Here is a 16,315-nt window from a genome sequence, read left to right as displayed (position 1 = left end):
TTATTTTTGTGTGTGTTATAAGAAGTGTATTATATATATCTTGAAGTATAATGTTTAATATATATATATATATATATATATATATATATATATATATATATATATATATATATATATATATATATATAAAAGAACGTTCCATAAATCCCCGGAATTGACGCGTGAATGTGAACCGGAAGACGAGTGTTTGGTTATTACTTCTAGAACGCATCATTTCACAGGAGAATTTCGACATTCGCCTTGTGTTTTTTTACACTTGTGCTTTTTCTGTTTAATATCTTTTAATGACACTTTGAGGTAACTCATCCGGTGTCACTGAGCAAAAACGGAACGGAATTATTTTATTTATCGGGCAAACCCTCAGTTAAGGGTTTAAATGTACAATGATTCAATATGACGAACAGAAGCTGAAGGCAGTTGAGCTAATCGAGGGTTTTTCTCAACAACTCTAATTTGCTCTAAACAACTATTTTATTCCAGTTTATTTTGCTGTATTTAATGGTATTAAGGCTGTTTGAGATTACTGGTTTCCGATTAGTAAGTGGTAGCTATTGCTGTTAGCTATAAAATTGAGCTTTGAACGGCGTGAGTGATTATGGATTTCGACAATGTGCTGTCCATCGCCTCCCAAAATCAAGGGCTCAGCAGCGTACCGGTGAGCAACAGAAGAAAACACGCTTGCAGAAATAACATAACCTCATGTTGTCGTTTATAGGTAGATAAGGCATTAGATTGAGTGATGCAAATGTTCTAGTGTTATTACATGTCAATCTGACATGTTTTAGTACTAAAATATAATTCTCGCAACTTTAAAATATGGTTAAGTCTGTCTTGTGTGTTATTAGTTAGGTTACTTGTGTGGGTTCAAAGCTTATTGAAGTGAACATGATATGCATGACTAACTTGCCTTCTTTTAACTTTTAGTAATTTGTTTTTACTTTTATAGAAACGGTATAGCTTGAAAACTGGTCCACCAAAGAAAGATGTCAAAGTGAAAGGGGTTAATTCAGCTGCAGTGCAAGCCTTCTTGAAGAAGCAAGCCATAGAGCAAAAGAAAAAAGGTAAATTAAACTCTTTTTGTTCAGGTTAAATGGAGTAACCATAAGAACACATCTTGATAGTCATTACTCACTATATATATATATATATATATATATATATATACACCGATCAGCCACAACATTAAAACCACCTGCCTAATATCGTGTATGTCCCCCTCGTGCCACCAAAACAGTGCCAACCCGCATCTCAGTATAGTATTCTGAGATATTTTTCTTCTCACCACAATTGTACAGAGTGGTTATCTGAGTTACCATAGACTTTGTCAGTTCAAACCAGTCTGGCCATTCTCTGTTGACCTCTCTCTTCAACAAGGCATTTTCGTCCACAAAACTGCCGCTCACTGGTTTTTTGTTTTTTGGCACCATACGGAGTAAATTCTAGAGACTGTTGTGCGTGAAAATCCCAGCAGATCAGCAGTTACAGAAATACTCAAACTAAACCATCTGGCACCAACTTTGGTTGCGTCGCATCTCTAGTTTTCAGCACCTCTAGTTCTAAGCATACGATGTGCCAAGTTAAGCGTGGTTTAAAACTTTTTATTTTTTTGTGTGTTTCGATTTACTTTTTTTTTTAATGCATGTTTTTCTCCTGATGAAGTCCTGTTCTACATTTTTGTTTCTGTTGTATTCTGTTTCACTTGTAAATATGTCACCTTATGGAAGTAAAATAGGTTTTGCATGCTGTTTAATTTTGGATTTAAGTGTGCTCATATGATGTAATTTTTTCATGTATTTCTTCTCTTTTGTCTTAGAACTACAGAATAAGAAGGTGAAAGAAGAGCTACTTGCCAAAAGAGTTGAACTAAAATCAGACAGGAAGGCGCGGGCAATGGCTTCACGAACCAAGGACAATTTCAAAGGTTACAATGGCATCCCTGTCATAGATCAGCCTAAAAAGAGGCAGTCGAAGGCAGACAGAGGTGAGGAGCAGCAGACAACTGATATGTATGATGAGGAGGAGGACAATTATGACTATGAGTGTTCAGATTCTGAATCTGATGAACAAAGCAGCCTGGTTAAGGCTCCGTCTAGAGATGATGCCCCAAACAAAGTCGACATCAAACAGAAAAAACCCAGTGCGCCAGCTAGACCTGCCCCGCCACCCATGAACTTTGCGGACCTCTTGAAACTTGCTCAAAAAAAGCAGTTCGAACCTGTTGAACTGAAACCAGTGAAGAAGACAACGGAGGAGAGGCTTAGAACAGCGGAAGAGATTCGAGAACTCGAAATGGAGCGCAAAGTTAAGAAACAGGATAGAGGGTGGGAGACCAAACCAGACAAGAATTCAGGACCGAAAGACAGCAGAACGCAATCCAGCTCAAATTCCCAAAAGAAAAATGTCGACAGAGATGGAAAGTTGCCCAAGACATCAATGGATAAGCATTCCTCTAGCAGTACCAACAAAAAGCCAAAGACCCAAACACCCAGTGAAAGAACTCATGGTTCTGCCAAACTACATGGAGACATAGCCAGCTCAGGCTCATCTGGTGCCTTAAATGGTAAATCTGCCATAAAGAACAGTACTTCATTACAGGCTAAACAAGCACCAGCCAGACCCTCACAGGGCCAGAGGCCTACAACCTCAAGTGACCTTACCTCAAAGAAGGGGAATACCTCAATACCTCAAGGGAAGTCAAGTATTTCTGGTAGTCATACTGGAGCTCCTGATGTGGCTAGATCATCGGGTCAAGGAACACACAGAAGCTCGTGGCAGGTTAGACCTGGCCAGAGTAACTCTGATAGGGGAGGCCATCCTCAGAAACCAGGAAAACCAGGAAATTTAGCTCGATCTGGAAGTGGTGCTCCACCTCGGCCTGGTAGCAATGGAATTTTACGCCCCTCTTCTGATGACCCTTTAAGGCAACCAAGACCAGGTGGTAGTTTGCAGGGTCAGCAACTTCCTGGAGGCTCTAGGGCCTCTATAAACGGACCAAGCAAGATGGGAGGTGGTGTTTCTGGGAGGCCAGTAAACAGCATGGGTTCAGGCCCTGGAAGACCTCAGTGCACTGTTGTTTCAGAGACCATTTTATCAAAGAATTTGGCACCAAGACCTGGGATGACTCCAAGGCCTCCAGGACCTCAAGGCCCCAGGACCGCAGTTGGCCCCACCGGCCATAGACTTTTGGTTAGGCCTTCTGGTAAGGCATTTCAAAAGAACTTTTGAGTGGCCAAGTGTCTATATAAATTCTACTTGCTAATATAAATTATTTTGAGCCGTTCGCCAAAAACGAAAACGAATCGCATTTAAACTAAAGCACTTACAATGGAGATCAGTGGGGCTTTGCACCGACAGCATAGGCACAAGATTTAAACATTCTACATGATAATATGATACTAAATTCAATCTTTCAACACCTCTCAGAACCATATTATGGCTTGCAAATCCTTCTTTTTTCCGTGCAGCATTCATCTTGTGTACAGTTGAGCATGCAGCCTTTTTTAAACTATACACTTTTGACCTGCTAGCCCAGTTGGGCTTGTTCGACACATGCACTACGACTGTTGTGTGATTATCTTCAGGGCCGTAGCTAGTGGGGTGAAAGGTGGTAATGATTCTAGGGGCCCAAAGGTCCAGGGGGGCCCACAACAAATTAAAAACTGTACTTTTTAATAGGCAAAGGGCCCAGAGCAATATACAGTCAGGGGGCCCAGAAATCTTTGGTACGGCCCTGATTATCTTTTAGCACAGTCATCGCCAGGAGCATGTGCCAACGATGTGTGAAGACGCGATGGTCCTGGGTGTCTAGAAAAACTATGCTGCGCACGTAATTTGCTGATGGTGAAATTTCCATCACACGCACTGTGCACGAGACACATGGAATACCGAAGTATACTTTGCCTATAAGCTAATACATTTCACACAATTCTTGCAAGGATACCAGAAAGGGATTGGGCATAACTATCCACTCCATGAACTGTTTACACAGAGAAATATTCACTGACTAGAATTGCGTTGGTGGCACATAACTAATAGTTTATCTACCTAGAACAGTAGTTCTACTGCTAAAAGGGTGCTTTTTACAGACAGACTTTACAGCTGTAGCACATTAATATATGCATTTTAACAAATATAGGCAACACATTTCTGCTTTAAACTGGGGATGTGCACAAGTAATAGATTAATCAAGTACTCGTTCAGCTTTAAATATTCGACTAGTTAAAAACCCTACTGGAATATTGCAATTAAATTTTTCTTTGTGCATTTGTCTGCCGTGGGCAACAATTAAACCGTTTCTCTCACCTAAATCTTGCTGTTACAACTCATGACTTAACATTCATGATGTTGTTAAAGAAATAGTTTGCCCCCCAAAAAACCTTCGGTCATTATTTAAATTGATTGTATCACTTCATTTTTGTAATTTTTTAGTCTAGGTGTTGTTGCTTATGCATAGTGCTCATTTTTTCATAAAAACAGTTTCAAAAGTTAAAGGTTAAACTTAAATTTCAAGTAATCGATTATTCGTTTTTTTTTTTTTTATGTGTTCGAGTACTCTACAACAAAAATTCATCAAAATGCCTTAATCTCTACTTTAAACCCGGAACGCCTCGCCCCATATTTTTCCATTTTAAGTGCTTTGAATGTGATGTTTGTTTTACAAGGGAAGCAATGAGACAAAATTATTGTGTGTTGTAATCGAAAGCATGTCACAGAACAGTCCTTTAGTAGTACTTAATTACAAGGTTCCTACAGTCATGGAAATCCTGGAAATATCAGGGAATTTAACAATTGTGATTTCAAGTCAAGGAAATTAGTAAAATCTTCAAAGTCATGGAATTTTTTCAGATATATCTTTATTTATTGTGCACTGTCCTAAAATATTTAATCGGGATGTTACGTTGCACTGGATTAAAAACACATGGTGAAGAGTTTAAAATATCATGTTATTTAGAATATCTGACCAATTAGGGTGCTTTCACACTAGCACTTTTGGTGCGCGCCCGGGTTTGAATGACGTCAAAGTTTGGTTCGTTTGGATAATGTAAGCGGGTGTGCACCCGCGAACCGCACCCGAGTCCACTTGAAAGGTGGTCTGGGGTATGGTTCATGTGAACTCCGGTGCAGTTTGCTGATGATATAAATGCAATCGTACCAAATCGCGGCTGTGAACCGCTTGTGATGACGTGTAATTTGCATCTTTGCAGGCTCCCAGTCGCAGTTATTATGGTATAATGAATTTCTTGTACCTGCTTGTATCCAAATAATTCCCCTTCACAGAGCAGCTCAAATTCTTCACATCTCTTGCAATGCATCTGCAGGCTCGCGGCAGACGAATGCTAATATTCATCACATTATTGTACACACAATGCAACCGCAGGAGACAAACACAAGTGTAATTTTGTGCATGTAAAGTTTTGGTGGTAAATCCAAAGAGATGAATACTTCAATAACAAATCGATGCTGATGTTTTCAGAAAGAATGGCTAAATGTTTGGGCATAGAAATTAGCTTTCAAGTCATGGAAAAGTCATGAAAATTCATTGGTTGAAAAGAGTGGGAACCCTGTTAATGAGTTGGTGAGAGTTGGGCATGCTCGTTGTAGCATGCTAAAGCTAGCTGAGTGGTTTTCCAACAGCTGATTTGGTGAATCATCTGCAAAACTGGCAATCCTGGTTCTCATTTATTGCTCGCCTTGAGTGACATTCATGACACATGAGCAGAACGAATGTGTCTGAATAGATCGCTCGCAAATCCATTCTTACGGTTGTCATATTGAATGCAACAATTTACGGAAAATGAATTTACAAATAATTTACTCAGTTCAGTGACTACTCAGTTTTTTTTTTTTTACTAATAGTTAAAAGTGAAATGAGGAAAATTAAGAATGTGATAAGTGTACATTTTCAGATTTTGCCTAATATAAGAGTCTGTATTATGTTGCATTCACTTATTGTTTGGCGACATGTATTGTTTAATGTTTTCTGATGTTACTGAAGACTCAACCCCTCTTTGCATGCCTTTTTTGAAGGACCAGCACTGCCCCCAATAACATCAAGCTATAAACGGAAGTATGAGGAAGAGGAAGAGTATGACTCGGAAATGGATGACTTCATCGACGATGAAGAACAAGATCAAGATGAAATTTCAAAACATATCAGGGAAATCTTTGGCTATGACAGGAACAAGTGAGTTCATGTCTGGTTTAAGGTTATATCAGTCCAGTTGGAATTTATTTCAAAGAAAGACAGCACAAGCACACCAAGTAAAATGTTTCACAAAAAGGTTTTAAATGATAAAACAACAGATATACTGTTCAAAATGAAGACTAAATGTATTTAGATTTTAAGTTAATGTGATGAACTACACAAAGGGTTGCATGGCGTTCCAGTACATTGCAGTAAAAGTTGTGCCCTCCACTCAACAGATATAAAGATGAAAGCGACTATGCACTGAAGTTTATGGAGAGCAGTTGGAAAGAACAGCAAAAAGAGGAAGCTAGGAGGTAAGCCAGCAGATACTGCTCTAAAAATAAAAGTGCTGACAAATGGATTTGGTTCATCATTCCTTACACCAAATCATCACACTGTCTGCCTTTTTTTTTTTTTTTTTTTTTTCTGTTTTGCCTTGCCCTTGATTGTCTGACTAGCCTGCGAATGGCAGTGTTTGAAGACCAGGAGGAGGAGAGACGAGAACTCGAGGAGATGCAGCGGAAGAATGCCAAGAAGAGAAAACTGACATGATTGTGTTTTGACCACTTTTCTCTCCCTTTGCGCAAAGGACCGGTGACCATTCCATTCCTTAATGACATCTTGTTGTTTTTGTTTCTCTGCCTCAGTTTACGCCTGGGAATCAAAGAGGATGAAGAAGACTTGCTTATGGAGGAGGAGGAGATGAAAAGAAAACTAGCAATGAAAGCAAAGTGGAAAAAGATTTAGTTGGATTTGATTTCATTGACTTTGATGTAGTCTCATTGAAGTGGATGGGGTTGGAGTGGAAAGGAAATTTCTTGCTTTCCTTGTGCCGTTGACATTTGTTACACTTATTTATTTGAATGCCCAAGCCATGGAGCAGGTTTGCACGGTCAAGAGCCCATCTGACGTACCTGAGATTCGGAGAAAATAATATATGAAACTAAAATCTGAGAATCATAACGCCAATTTTTATATCAGTAGAAATAATGACTGTCTATTAATGTGGATGCCTTGCATCTCAAGCACCAACAGGCTTTGAAATTTGTCCTAGAATTTTTATTATTTGTACCATTTAATTGGTAAGACAGAAACTGCTATTTCTTCCTATGTATTTAGTGACATTTCACAAATTGTTCTTGTAAGGTAAATGACATCACACAATTTCAAGTTTATCTTGCTTCATCTAGCTAGACAACTCTTAGTCCACTAACAAAAAAAGTACAATGGTAACCTAGTAATGCCATGTTTTTGGGCTTGTAATGTGGTAATGTCATGTTTTTTATGTATAATAGTATAATTGTGGCCTTTGAAGAAATTTGAAAAGCAGTTTAAATAACGTGGCATATGAAGTTACTGTATAGTCACTCATGGTACATAATATCACCTGATGCCATCACAATATAATTATAAACACTATTAGTCTGCATTTAAAATGCCTTGGTTTGATGTTCTCTGAGGCATACGGTTGATACAGAAGACTAGTTTCGATAAAAAAAAAAAAAAAAGTTTTTGGACAGTTGCATTACCAACGTATTTTTAAAAGAAATGTACAAAGTTGCCTTTCGAAGCGTATTCCGCCAAGACCCGCCTTTGACCTTATCACTGTTGCTATGATTGGTGCCGCTATATGAGTGACACCTCAACTGTCCATTCGCACTCCGCTGGTTAGTTGCTAATAGCCAGTCCTGCCGCAAGAGGCGGGGCTTCTTGAAGGATGGGTGGAAAATGTCTCCGGTTACTCATGTAACCTCTGTTCCCTTAGATGAAGGGAATGAGACATTGCAATGAACGCTATGGGGAAATTCCTTTTCCACAACCTAGTGGAAGACCTTGTGTCATAATGCCAATCTTAGGATTGGCAATGATGTTTGAGCCCTGCCTCTTTAGGTGCACATTTTTATGCCAATAAATACCTTTATGCCAATAGGGCATCTAATGCCCTGTGACTCATAAATGAGGGCAATCGCATCAACGATCCAGTGAGAGAGCCTATGTTTGGAGACGGGCCTTTTGTGCATCCTCCATAACAATCGAAGAGCTGACCTGACAGTCTAAACTGGCGACATGATATGGTCGACATAGACCTTAAGCATTGACGGAGTAAGACCTGTGTCCAACCGCACTTCAAGGAATGTAAGGATCTCCATTATGGAGCAATTCACTGGGTCTTTGCTGCGTGAAGAGCACCAATCCGCAAACACGCCATTTTAGTGCATAGAGACGTCTCTTAGACAGTGCTCTAGCCTGCAAAATGGTGTTCATTACAGACTGAGCCAGTTCGGGCTCGTTTGCTGTGCTCCGTTCAGGGGCCATACGTGTAGGTTCCACAGCTCCAGCTGGGGATGTCAAATTGTGCCCTGCGCTTGAGAGAGCAGATCCCTCCTCAGCGGTATTTCCCATGGAGGGCCGCCTAATATCTCCATTTCTGGAAACCATGGCTGGTTGGGCCATTTTGGTGCAACCAACAGAACCGTTTCCTTGTCCTCTCGGACTTTGCTGATGACAGAGTGGAGACATACCGGGGGAAATGCATATTTGCGTTTCGTCGGCCACTTGTGCGGCATCTTCGGAACGCAGCTATTTTTTTATGTAAACAAGCCATAAATGTACAGCTTCGATCCATTTTAATGGGGGAAAAACTGAAATCTCCAAAATGGTTGGTCAGGATTGCAATCAAAGAACATATTTAAAATCAGCAGTAAGGCAACAATGGTTTCATAAATTGTTCTTTAGCCCAGATCGCGCCAAAAAAATAAAATAAAATAAATAAAACACTATAGAACTTTTTCACACTCTGAATGGGATATCACAGCATGTTTTATTTTCACTTATCCATTTGCTCAAGAGAAATTTTTTTTTTTTATAAAAATCCACTAATACGTTTGAATGACTTTCCAGAAGAGGAAGAAAATAGAGAGCGGTGGACTAAGACAATTAAGATAGCAAGTCATACGGGAGAAGATGCCAAATTTACTGTCACTCTCTCAGCAGCTGTAAAAGAAACCTCCTTGCAGCTGTGGTAACTCATTTTTTAAAACTAATTCCATTGTAATATAAGACAAAGCATAATGTAATTTACTCTCAATATTAAAAAATTGATAATATAAAAAAGTTTGTTAGATTTAACCTGCTAAATAAGGTGGAAACGCATCATCACAGTCTGAGAAAAAGGTCTTTTTTTTAGGCATGCCAATTTATTCATCATTTTTGGTAATTGAATGGCTTACTAACAGGCAACCTAACTGCAACGTCACAGGCCCGTAATTTCATTACCATTATATGACCAATTGTCGTCTTACATCCTCCTAATGTTGCTAGCTTACCCAGAATGATCCAGTTACGTAATATATATGTAATATTTTTGGTAATTCCCTGACTTGCTGACAAAGTAACTGCAAAGTCATGGGCCCATCATTTCATTACATTAAATTAGTAATTCACCATGTCGTCTTTACGTCCTAATGTTGCAAGCTTACCCAGAATGGTCCAGTTGCATAATGTATTCGTAATATTTGGATAATTCTGTGACTTATTGGCAACGTAACACCAACGTCATAGGTCTGTAATTAATTACCACTTTAAATTCCAATTCCAATTTTTTACATTCTACAATGTGATCCAATATATATATAGGCTGAGTCCAGTCGCAACTCAGGAAAATTGGATTTCTATGACAGATTTGTGCTGTAGCAGTTTAATAATGCAATCACTCAAGTTTTGTACAATTTATTTGGATGATTAAGTGGACATGAAATCTTACAAAATGTGTCATAAAACAAAATGTTTACATCCAATTAGTATTTCATGTATCATTTGCTTTTATATCTGTTTGCTTTACAGTCTCAGATGAATAATTATTTGTACATTTAACATTCTGAATCCTCTGCACAATATAAGACCCTGCATGTCAAATTCAAATAAAAATAAAAAATACCAGTGATTAATTAGATCTGTTGGGAGACATCCACAAAATGTGCATAAATCAAGTGCCTACATATTTACACAATAACAAATTGAAACCACAATAACTTTGCAATGTGTTATGATGACCAGAATTAGTTATTTAAAATGTATAAAACGCCTCCAGTCGCAACATAGAAAAAGAAAATCTCTCTGAAGATTGAATGTGTTGCTTTTCACAAAGTTAAAACATATTAAAAATGATACGCATCAACAATGATATTTTAATATAGTGATGGATGGTAAATATACAATACATACTGTAATATAACAGCATGCGCCTCCACTGAACGGAACTGCGTCTATCAGGACAGTTTGATTTTCTGAGGTAAGACACTTTTTAAAAAATGTCCTAAGTTATGAAAATAACACTAGAATATATTTCTATATTTACACAAAGCCTGACAGAATCTCATCTGACAGCAGATTAACAGGACAATGCGCATTTCTGAGGCACTTTTTTACTTCTGCTGTGTCTGAGAGGAGAGCATGTTTTTCTGAGGTAAAACACTTATTACCTCACGACAAATAAATGACTTTTATTACAAAATGTACTGAATTATTGTGTGTGTAAATGTTCCTTGACCTTTAGAAAGACGCTAAATACATAAAACCTGTTTTTATATAGTACTGTTAGCAGTGGAGTGGACATGGCAACCGGACCAAACCCAAACTGGAGAAGACAGCAGCTGCACCACTGGGTCAAAGTTCAACAACACATCAGATTGGTTAAGTAAGAAATAATTGGCTCCGGCTCATTGAATTATGGAAAAATAATGCACACCCGAGGTGGTAATGCGGTCACGACACGCAGCGGAGTAACAGTTACACCTCGGGTGTGCATTATTTTTCAATAATTCAGCGGGCCGGAGTCAATTATTCTGCTTATACCACAGTTACCACACATTAAGACATTGTTCAGGGTTTTATCTCAAGACATTTTCTGGTTTTTGTCCATAAAATGCTCTTGTGAGTGAACTATTTTCTTCCACCACGTATTCAGCATCTTGCTTTGATACAGTCCGAGCCTCCATTGCTAGTTCTTGCATGTGGTATAGCTGCCCATTCATCTTGGCAAAATGCCTCCAGCTCATGCAAAGTCTTTGGTCGTCTTGCATGAACTGCGCATTTGAGATCTCCCCAGAGTGGCTCGATGATATTAAGGTCAGGAGACTGTGATGGCCACTCCAGAATCTTCACCTTTTTCTGCTGTAACCACTGGAGGGTCAACTTGGCCTTGTGCTTAGGGTCATTGTCATGCTGGAATGTCCGAGAGCGCCCCATGCGCAGCTTTCGTGCAGAAGAATGCAAATTGTCTGCCAGTATCTTCTGATAACATGCTGCATTCATCTTGCCATTAATTTTCACAAGATTCCCCGTGCCTTTAGAGCTCACACACCCCCAAAACATCAGTGAGCCACCACCATGCTTCACAATGGGGATGGTATTCTTTTCACTATAGGCCTTGTTGACCCCTCTCCAAACATATCGCTTATGGTTGTGACCATAAAGCTCTATTTTGGTCTCGTCACTCCAAATTACAGTGTGCCAGAAGGTGTGTCAAGGTGTTGTCGGACATATTGTAACCGGGCTTTTTTGTGGCATTGGCTTCTTTCTGGCAACTCGATCATGCAGCTCATTTTTGTTCAAGTATCGTCATATTGTGCTCCTTGAAACAACCACACCTTTGGGAGATGAGCAGGCGCGCTGGTCAAGCTCCGTCGGCGGGGCTTTCAAACAACGCTGCCGAGCATTCATCTTGCGAATCTCTGCTCTCTTCCTAACAAAATGGACGAACAACATCTCCTCACCCACACAAACAAGGACTTTTCAACCTCTGCTGCCTTGTGCTTCACAGAAACCTGGCTGAGTGAAGCCATTCAGGACAGCGTGTTACATCTGTCGGGCTTTCAGCCGTTCAGAGCGGATCGCATCGCGGAATTAATGGGGAAAAGTTTTCCTCGTTTATTCTGGTGAGTGTGTATATCATGCCAAACACGTGTTTGAATGCCGCGCTGCAACAGCTGGCTGATCAAATCACAGACACAGAACAACAATACCCAGACTCAGTTATTATTATTCTTGGGGATTTTAACAAAGCAAACCTCACACGTGAACTGCCCAAGTACAAACAGCACATTACATGCCCAACTAGAGACAGAAATATACTGGATTACTGCTACACAAAAATAAAGGATGCATATTGCTCTGTTCCTAGAGCAGCTTTGGGACTATCTGATCACTGTCTGGTTCATCTTCTTCCAACCTACAGGCAGAAATTAAAATCAGCTAAGCCTGTAGTATGGACTGTAAAGAGAATGACCAACGAATCAGAGCTGGAACTACAACCCTGCTTTGACTGCACTGATTGGAGTGTTTTTGAGGCTGCAGCCACAGACCTGGACGAGTTCACAGATACTGTTACATCATATATCAGTTTCTGTGAGGATATGTGCATTCCTACTAGGACTTATTTAACAATGACAAACCATGGTTTACAGCGGAACTCAGGCAGTTTCGTCAGGCCAAAGAGGATGCTTACAGAGTTGGGGATAAAGTCTTGTACAATCAGGCCAGGAACACACTGAATAAGGGAATCAGAGTGGCTAAAAGAAGATACTCTGAGAAGCTGAAAAACAAGTTTTCAGCTAACGACCCTGCATCAGTGTGGAGTGGCATGAAACAACTTATGAATTACAGGACTCCTACCCCCAACCCTGTGGTGGACCAACAACTGGCTGACGAACTGAATGTGTTCTACTGTAGATTTGAAAGGCCCAATCTCACACCCCACACCCACTCTGACCTTCACTTCACACAAACACCTCCTGCAACCCCCTCCTCCCCCTCCTGCTACTCAACCTGCACTTAAGATCTGTGAAGATGATGTGAGCCGCGTCTTTCGAAAACAAAGGATAAGGAAAGCACAGGGCCCAGATGGCGTTTCACCTGCATGTCTTAGATCCTGTGCTAACCAGCTGCCCCCATCTTCACACAGATCTTCAATAGATCACTGGAGCAGTGTGAAGTCCCATGCTGCTTCAAACATTCCACTATCATCCCCATCCCAAAGAAACCAAAAATCACAGGACTTAATGACTACAGACCTGTCGCCCTGACGTCTGTGGTCATGAAGTCATTTGAGAGACTGGTGATGGCCCACCTGAAGGACATCACTGGACCCTTTCTAGATCCCCTTCAATTTGCTTATCAAGCAAACAGGTCTGTGGATGATGCAGTCAACATGGGATTGCATCATATCCTGCAACATCTGGACAGACCAGGGACATATGCAAGGATCCTTTTTGTGGACTTCAGTTCAGCTTTCAACACCATCATCCCAGCTATTCTCCAGACTAAATTACACTAACTCTCTGTTCCCATGTCTTTCTGTCAGTGGATTACCAGCTTTCTGACAGACAGGCAGCAGCTTGTGAGATGGGAAATTCACTTCCAGTACCTGTACAATCAGCACTGGTGCCCCCCAGGGATGTGTGCTCTCCCTACTACTCTTCTCCCTCTACACAAATGACTGCATCACCAAGGACACCTCTGTCAAGCTCCTGAAGTTTGCAGATGACACCACTGTCATCAGCCTCATTCGAGATGACGATGAGTCTGCATACAAAAGGGAGGTTAAACAGCTGGCTGTCTGGTGCAGTCAAAACAACCTTGAACTGAACACGCTCAAAACGGTGGAAATGATTGTGGACTTTAGGAGGAACCCCCCAACACTGTCCCCTCTCACCATTCTAAACAGCGCTGTGGCAGCAGTGGAGTCATTCAAGTTCCTGGGCACTACCATCTCTCAGGATCTGAAGTGGGAGACACACATTGACTCCATTACGAAAAAGGCCCAGCAGAGGTTGTACTTCCTTCGCCAGTTGAGGAAGTTCAACCTGACACAGGTGCTGCTGATACAGTTCTACTCAGCGGTCATTGAGTCTGTCGTCTGGTTTGGTTCAGCTACGAATTCAGACATCAGAAGACTACAAAGTACAGTTCAGACTGCTGAGAGGATTATTGGTTGCCCCCTGCCGCCCCCCCCCCCCCTTCAAGAACTATACACTTCTAAAATCACTCTGGACCTCACTCACCCTGCCCACTACCTTTTTGAACTGTTGCCATCTGGCCGACGCTTCAGAGCTCTGAGCACCAGAACCGTCAGGCACAGGAACAGTTTTTTCCCCAGGCTATCCATCTCATGAACAGTTAAAACTGCCACTTTGAGCAATAATTAATGTGCAATACACAGCTTAGTCTTTTTATATTATCCAACACATCCTACCTCTTCTGCCATTACATTCCCTTGCACTGTACATAACCGATTTGTATTTAGATTTGCACTACGTATGTATATATATATTCATATATGTGTATATGTATGTATATGTATATGTACAGTTGTGCTCAAAAGTTTGCATACCCTGGCAGAAATTGTGAAATTTTGGCATTGATTTTGAAAATATGACTGATCATGCAAAAAAACTGTCTTTTATTTAAGGATAGTGATCATATGAAGCCATTTATTATCACAGTTGTTTAGCTCCTTTTTAAATCATAATGATAACAGAAAACACCCAAATGGCCCTGATCAAATGTTTACATACCCTTGAATGTTTGGCCTTGTTACAGACACACAAGGTGACACACACAGGTTTAAATGGCAAATAAAGGTTAATTTCCCACACCTGTGGCTTTTTAAATTGCAATTAGTGTCTGTGTATAAATAGTCAATGAGTTTGTTAGCTCTCACGTGGATGCACTGAGCAGGCTAGATACTGAGCCATGGGGAGCAGAAAAGAACTGTCAAAAGACCTGCGTAGCAAGGTAAAGGAACTTTATAAAGATGGAAAATTATATAACAAGATATCCAAAGCCTTGAAAATGCCAGTCAGTACTGTTCAATCACTTATTAAGAAGTGGAAAATTCAGGGATCTCTTGATACCAAGCCAAGGTCAGGTAGACCAAGAAAGATTTCAGCCACAACTGCCAGAAGAATTGTTTGGGATACAAAGAAAAACCCACAGGTAACCATGATCAGTCATATTTTCAAAATCAATGCCAAAATTTCACAATTTCTGCCAGGGAATGTAAACCTTTGAGTACAACTGTATATATATATATATATATATATGCTGAGTCCAGTCGTACAATTTATTTGGATGATTAAGTGGACATGAAATCTTACAAATTATGTCATTATAAAACAAAATGTTTACATACTAATTAGTATTTCATGTATCATTTTCTTTTATATCTGTTTGCTTTACAGTCTCAGATGAATAATTATTTGTACATTTAACATTCTGAATCCTCTGCACAATATAAGAGCCTGCATGTCAAATTCAAATAAAAATAAAAAATACCAGTGATTAATTAGATCTGTTGGGAGACATCCCAAAATGTGCATAAATCAAGTGCCTACATATTTACACAATAACAAATTGAAACCACAATAACTTTGCAATGTGTTATGATGACCAGAATTGGTTATTTAAAATGTATAAAACGCCTCCAGTCGCAACATAGAAAAAGAAAATCTCTCTGATTATACCAGAGTTACCACCTTAAGACATTGTTCAGGGTTTTATTTCAAGACATTTTCTGGTTTTCGTCAATAAAATGCTCTTGTGAGTGAACTACTTTCTTCTGCCACGTATTCAGCATCTTGCTTTGATACAGTCTGAGCCTCCGTTGCTAGTTTGAAAACATCACTTTAGGAGGATTGTGAGGCTTGCGCTGCTTTACTGGAGCACTTTCTGGAGTAATAACGTAGTGTGTTTGTGCGTGTGAGTTTGTTTTTGAGGGATCAAAAGAGAGAAGCTCAAAAACTGAGAGAGATCACCTGTGGGATTACCTTTATTTGTTGCAGCTCTTGTCATAAGTAACATCGCTTCAAATCACCAAGATGTAAGTTTAAGCATTTCTCAGCAGCAGCGAGTGTCGCCATATTTTCGTTGTAAACCTTTACAACTGTTTTCAACCTCACTGAGATGCAGGTGTGCGCTGACATGACAGCTCTGTTTTCCACTCATGAGTAAGTGTGTGGAAGTGTGTGTGAGAGCTTAAAGCCAAAAGTATACTTCGCCTGTCCGCATTCCACGACGGTCCGCACACAGTTCATGTGACAAACGCGCATGTGCAGGGTTGACTGAAGAGTC

At 40.1% G+C, this 16,315-nt stretch overlaps 1 protein-coding gene across 2 annotated transcripts; it reads left to right on the top strand.

Annotated features, from left to right (window-relative positions):
- Window positions 1-179: 179 nt before the first annotated feature.
- LOC127437091 (protein SPT2 homolog) lies at window positions 180-8,953 on the top strand. 2 transcript variants are annotated; one of them, XM_051691745.1, is made up of 6 exons: window positions 180-655; window positions 947-1,061; window positions 1,814-3,199; window positions 6,028-6,184; window positions 6,424-6,501; window positions 6,835-8,953. In XM_051691745.1, exons 1-6 carry the CDS (start codon window positions 596-598, stop codon window positions 6,932-6,934), a joined length of 1,896 nt encoding a protein of 631 aa, XP_051547705.1. In that variant the 5' UTR covers window positions 180-595; the 3' UTR covers window positions 6,935-8,953. The 2 variants fall into 2 exon arrangements, with proteins under 2 accessions (XP_051547705.1, XP_051547706.1); XM_051691746.1 differs by having other exon boundaries at window positions 6,646-8,953.
- The last annotated feature ends 7,362 nt before the right edge of the window (window positions 8,954-16,315 follow it).

Source organism: Myxocyprinus asiaticus, chromosome 48 (assembly GCF_019703515.2).
Source record: "Myxocyprinus asiaticus isolate MX2 ecotype Aquarium Trade chromosome 48, UBuf_Myxa_2, whole genome shotgun sequence".
NCBI classification, from domain to species: domain Eukaryota; kingdom Metazoa; phylum Chordata; class Actinopteri; order Cypriniformes; family Catostomidae; genus Myxocyprinus; species Myxocyprinus asiaticus.
Note: the sequence above shows the minus strand (reverse complement) of the source record. Positions and strands in the feature narration are given on the sequence as shown.

Coding starts and splice junctions, on each gene's coding strand:
- LOC127437091 (XM_051691745.1), top strand. CDS start 596: ATGGATTTCGACAATGTGCTGTCCATCGCCTCCCAAAATCAAGGGCTC. Junction 3,200..6,027: donor ACTTTTGGTTAGGCCTTCTG/GTAAGGCATTTC, acceptor CCTTTTTTGAAG/GACCAGCACTGCCCCCAATA. Junction 6,502..6,834: donor CAAAAAGAGGAAGCTAGGAG/GTAAGCCAGCAG, acceptor TCTCTGCCTCAG/TTTACGCCTGGGAATCAAAG.